The following is a 5,716-nucleotide window of genomic DNA, read 5'->3' as shown; positions in this document are numbered from 1 at the left end:
CGGCGCCGCCCCGGCCCGAGCGGCCCCGAAGGCGGCAGCGGGGCCGTAACGGGACCGTAACGGGGCCGGCGCGGTGCTGCCGCGGTGCAGCCTGGGTATGCTAATGAGGGACATGCTAATGAAGGATATGCTAATGAGAGGTGCCGCTCCCTACCTTCGTACTGCACCTCCAGGTGCACGGAGCGCAGCGTGGCCAGCAGCGGCTGCACCAGGGCGCGCGGGGCCTCCCCCAGCACCTCCTGCCGAGGCAAGGGAGTCCTGACGAGGGCCGTGACCCGCTGCCCCGCCGGCACCCGCCCTCCCGTGCGGCAGCAGCGCCTGGCCCTGCTGCTGCCATGAGTAGGGCTGTGCCCTCTACCCCAGCACCCCGCTTCTCTCTGATAGTCCCCACATGGGGCTGGGGGGTCCCTGCCAGCCCAGCACCTCATGGCCCAGCAATGGCCCATTGTGCTTGGGGGCGCAAGGATCTGCGCAGGCTGCCTTCCTGCATGCCAGCCCTGTTTCATGGCTGAGGGGACACTGCCCCACCAGGACCCACCAGCCTCCCTCCATATTGAGCCTTGGGGCTGCCTCCAGAATTCCCATGGAGGTGCTTCAGGTGTGGGAGCAGCATGGATGCATTTCCTCATACAAGGAAATCTCCAGCCCTCATTGCTAAGGTCAAGGACAGGATTAAACCTGGTGCACCAAAGCCCCACAGAGCTTTTTCCTGCAGGGACCTGGAGAGCCAGCAAGGGACTGCCCAGGGCCGGGGGAATGCCAGGGACCGCGACCTGCTGCCATTCATTCACCAGCGAGCCTGGCTACCCACCTGCATGACCCTGAGCGTCTGCAGAGAGAGCTGCTGGGCGCGCGGGGAGCTGCACGGCAGCACTGCAACCAGCCCCTTGTAGACTTGGTTCTGGTACTTAGGGTTGCCGCGGCCCAGAGAGTCCAGCAGAAGCTGCACCTCCTCTTGAGCGTCTCCTGATGTGGACGTCGCCAAGAACTCGGCAATGGATCGTACCCCTGTGCAGGCAAAGAGAGGCCAAGTCACAACCTGGATGGGTTTCTGGGTCCCACATCTCAGCTGCTTTACCTGATATCCTGAAAGAACCCAGCACCACATCCCACTCAAGCATGGCTCAAAAAACAGAAGCCAAGAAAAGTGGTCTTTCTTTTTGGAGGCATGCTCAGAGTGGCACAGCTAGTGAGATTTGACTTCTACTGCTGAGGGAGAAAACAAACAAACAAACAAAAAACCCAAACGTAATATCCTTTCTAGAGATACAAGCTGAAAACTCTCCTCCATGCAGAGGGAAGGCTGGGGAAAGCTTGCAGAGGGCGAGTGATCCAAGTAAGAACAGAGACTGGTTTGTGATTTCGACTGCAGCAGTTGCCACCAGCAGGACAGTAACATCACATCAAAAGAAATGAGTATAAATAAATTTGGCTTATAAAAAACAGAGTGGAGGGGAGAGATTCCACCACCGCCTGCCTACCGTAGCTCTCACAGATGAGCTCCTTGTATTTCCTGCCAGCGTTTGCCACGAGCTGAAGCAGCTTCACAGACTCCCTTTTGTCCTCCTCTCTCAGGTGGCTCAGCCCTAGTATTTCCAGGAGCGTCAGGACGCCTCCGATCTCCAGAAACTCAAGGAGGTATCTGCGTCTGCAGACAGAGAGGGAGCAAAGGCAGAAATGACACCCAGCGCCTGTCTTCCCCCTGCTCCTGGGAACCGTGTCCGGATGCCTCGTGGCGGGGAGCGACCAGCCAGGGCAGGGAGCTCATGGTGCTGGTGGCTCTGCTGCCTGCAGGTCACCTGTTCTTGCTGTGCTCGTTCAGATGTGGAGCCAGGGGCACGGTGCCCTCTGCCCTCGGTCCTCACCAGTCTGGGCACCAGACACTGGCACATCTGTGCTGAAACCATTGCTGTTTATAGCAAACCATGGCCTGGCTTGCACACAAAGGGCGCACAGCCCTTCCGAGCACCTGCCCCAGATGGTTTCCTTTCTCTGCTCACTCCCTCACCCTCGTGTGCCTTCCTCTCAGCACTCAGTGACATGCCGAACTCACCCGCTTGCAGCTGATAAAAAGATGCCTATGGACTTCAGCAGCTTGTCCAGGCAAGTGCCGTACATGTAGCTGTTTGCTAAGGTCAAGGAGAGAATTACAGACCATCTTGGTGTTTGTCGGGAAGCCCTCGGCTTTGCTTGGTCTGCACCTGGGTAGTCTCTTAGGGAAGAGCAGAGACCTCCCTCCCACAGTCGCTGCAGACTCAGAGTGCACATCCCAACATGGGCAGCACGGCCTGGCCAGATGGCCTTGCAGGGAATTTGTATCTTGTTTCTTTGACTAGAAGGACAGGACGTTCTGATGTGAGTTTTGCTGAGGTGAGGAAAAAAAATACAAGTTCTTTACAAGTGCCTTTCCCTTCAGTTCCAGCTTTAGATAGCCAACTTCCCCCCACTAGAGAACATGGCTCAATATGGATGCCTCCACAAAGAAATTATTCATCAAACAAAATCTTGCTGGAGAACTTTCCCTTCCCCTCCATCCCTCTACTCCTCCCCACCTCCAGCTTTCAAGGAAACGGATACGTCATCCGGAGCCAGGCTGTTAGGCGAGCCAGGAACAAGCTGGCTCCCTGGGAGAACTCCAGCTCCAGCTCCGGCCCCGTCTTGCCAGAATTGCTCTCAATGAAGTTGTCCAGGATGTGGCTTCGAGCAGCTTTGCGGGCTCTGTCCCATTCCTGCAGGAATGCCATGAGCTTCTTGATGGCTTCCTGCTCTTTGACGGAAGTCATCATCTCTTCTGCCTCGAGGAAAATGAGAAAGAAGTTAAAAAAGACCTTGAGGACAGAAACACTCTGTACTGAACAATCACATTTAAGATCTTATCTGGTAAATAGTCATAAAACACTTAAGAGCCATTAATTGCAACTCATTTTCCTTTCCTACTCATTTATAAATAGGAAAACTAAGACAAGAAGGGAGTTCCTCATACACCTGATATTACCCATTGCCCTAGCCTCATTTCTTGCTAGTCTCATGATATAAACATTGCATCACATAGCTGACCTGCTACAGAGTAAATAGGGTGAAAGGAGAGCACAAATAGGCATGAATTTATGGGTAATGACAGGCTTAAGGATGCTGTAAATGCATTTGCACTGCAGGGTGGCATGGCCTTGCTCAGGAGATGGTGGGACAGTCATTTGGTACTGGGCCCATGTCTCGTCCAAGAAAAAGAGTTTGGCCTTTGCAGTGAAAAAAAAAAAAAAAAAAAAAGTGGTTTTGGACCCTTTCTCATGTGGACATTTGCTCCTTTCTCCTTATCTAATCTCTGTGCAAAGGTTCTCAGTTTCAACTGCGTGTTTTCAAACAGCCTGAGAAAACCTGACATGATTAGAAAACACTTGCAAGAAGACTGAGGCTTCAGGAATGGCCTTTGCCTGCACCTCCTCTATGTAGGTGCTAAATAAAGCTTCTCATATTTTGCCTAATTTCTTCAGCACATTTTTGAGTCGTGATGATATCTCCCACTCCAGATTCACAAATGTGAAGATGCCCTTAGTAGGGGATGAAATGCCAGAGGAATAAGCTCCATCTCTTCATGTAGATAAGAATTCCACTGACACGTAGGCATTTAGCTTTAAGATGCTGGCAAGTCTCAAAGAGTCTTACAGTTAAGCGTATAGAGAGTGATTAAGTACAATAATAAATAAAATAAAAATAAAAAGACAAAAATTGGGGTGTTTTATAATAAAAATTTCTTTCAGTGAAATGCAAGTCACTAAGATTACCAATTTTCTGTCTGCACAGTTCTTATGACTTTTATCCTAGAACTTGAAACAAAATCCCAAGTTAATCTCAGAAAATCCCACTCCAGTGTCTAAGGCACCTGCTCCAGGGTAACTTTCTACTGCTATGACCTGAACTAATGAGAGGTGAAAATGTAACATACCTTCGTGACTGCAAACAAAAAAAAAATCTTGAAAAAGTTGGCTAAGAAACAATGTTTGGGAATTAGGATGAGGTGAAATTTCATTTGGGAATTAACAGCCTGTAAGGAGCCTGTGTCCTTGGCAGGACATTTTCAGGATCTCCTTTGAATGGAAGCAGGTTTAAAATAAATCCATTTTCCCCAAATAGTTGTGATTGAAAGTGTTATTAGCCATAACAAATGTTAGCACTGACAGGAGAATGGCCTGTTAGGGGCCTTTGGTGAAACAGTCAAGTGAAAGTCATATTTCACATTATTGCAAGCATTTTCCTGTGATTTACAGAATATTTGTGAAACATTACTCGCAAGGCATATGATTGATACCAAGAGAACTGCTAGTGTGTAGGGGAAATCTGTATTTCACCGAGACTGTTTGCATGAAATTTACAGTCTCATAAAGGGCTCCTCTGTCCTCAGCAGAGATCTAGTTAAAAGAACTTTACAGTCTGAAACATCCCAAAATTGATTCTAAATTAACGTTTCCATATTTATGTTTGAGATGCCGGCAGTGTACTCTATCCCATTTTTATTAGAAAGCAGCAATAACCCCAATAACCCCCACTATTCAGAAAGCAGCCTCCGGACGTGAGGGTTTTGGTGATACAAAGTGCTTGCCTTTCTATCAGTGGCAAAGAAAATGGAGTTGGAAAAAAGGATGGCATGTGGCTTGGAGGGTGCAAAGGTATCAATAGCTGGCTGGCATAATAACGTGATCTGCTGACATAGTGGCTTTCATGCCAGCACTGTGGATTACCATAAAAGCGTGTAACTATTTTTATCAGGCCCATTTTACATACGGGAACATACGGACGTAGGGATATGACCGCAGTCATTTATCAGTGGCAAGGGCAGCAGGTAGCTCCTGGGTTTTGGCTTCAAACTCTGCTCAGGTGCAGGCTGGGTCAGAGCAGGGCTTTTGTCCGCTGCAAAGAAAAGGACAAGGGATTTAGGACCTAGCGCTGGCGCTTCAGCCGTTCTGCGTTTCTGCATCCCCTGCATGTTGCTAAAGCAGCAGGTTGAGACCAGAGCGCGTTGGTGCTGCCAAGGTGGCCAAGAGTGGCCGGCAGACTCGGCGCCACCTTTGTCCCCTGCAACACGGAGGCTGTGCCCAGGGCTCCTGCCTCCTCGGCCCTTTCCAGGCCGTCCCCACGGCCTCCATCCCACCCCAGCCAACTCAGGGTCCCACGGCCACCCACACACCCAACCTCCCACCCACCACCAAGGGTCATCCCTGCCGACGGGCTCCTCCCTGCATCCCCTCATGCCCACCCAGCCCTTTCCTGACCCAAATCCAGCCCAGCCCCTCCAACACACCGCCCAGCCCCACACCCTGACCCCGCCCCAGCCCCCCCCGTGTCCCTCCGTGCTCTGTCTCCCACCTCCCCTCCCGCCCCGCCCGCCATGTCCGCCCGCCCCGACCCGCCTCTCACCTGCCCGCCGAGGGGCGGACACCCTGCGGCATGACTGACACCTCCACCCAGCCAATCGCGGCCGGCCTCGGCTCCGCCGGCCCAATGGCCGAGCTTGTTTTGCTCCCCGTGGGCGTGGCGCCCGTTGCTGCGCGCGCGTTGCTAGGGAAGCCGGAGGCGGGGCGCGGAGGGGGAGGTGCTTGGCTGAGAGGGCGGCCGCTTTGCCTGCGCATTGGCTGCGGGAGGCGCGGGGGGCGGGGCTTCCGGTGGGGAGAGCGGAAGCGGCGGGGGTAGCGGGCGGCGATGGGGAGCCGCGGGTTGGAGG

At 52.6% G+C, this 5,716-nt stretch overlaps 1 protein-coding gene across 1 annotated transcript in view; it reads right to left on the bottom strand.

Annotated features, from left to right (window-relative positions):
- ARMH1 (armadillo-like helical domain containing 1) overlaps positions 1 to 2,783 on the bottom strand; it is a 21,305-nt gene extending 18,522 nt beyond the window's left edge. The window contains exons 1-5 of the mRNA XM_026033437.1: positions 2,578 to 2,783; positions 2,054 to 2,122; positions 1,482 to 1,648; positions 812 to 1,008; positions 155 to 239 (exon numbers count right to left, since the gene is read on the bottom strand). Coding sequence (XP_025889222.1) covers positions 155 to 239; positions 812 to 1,008; positions 1,482 to 1,648; positions 2,054 to 2,122; positions 2,578 to 2,783 — 724 coding nt within the window. The remainder of the gene's footprint in view (positions 1 to 154; positions 240 to 811; positions 1,009 to 1,481; positions 1,649 to 2,053; positions 2,123 to 2,577) is intronic.
- Between the last annotated feature and the right edge of the window lie 2,933 nt (positions 2,784 to 5,716).

This window comes from Nothoprocta perdicaria, unplaced genomic scaffold (genome assembly GCF_003342845.1).
Source record: "Nothoprocta perdicaria isolate Ctin4 unplaced genomic scaffold, notPer1 scaffold_0, whole genome shotgun sequence".
Lineage (NCBI taxonomy): Eukaryota > Metazoa > Chordata > Aves > Tinamiformes > Tinamidae > Nothoprocta > Nothoprocta perdicaria.
This window is presented reverse-complemented; position numbering and strand designations above follow the sequence as displayed.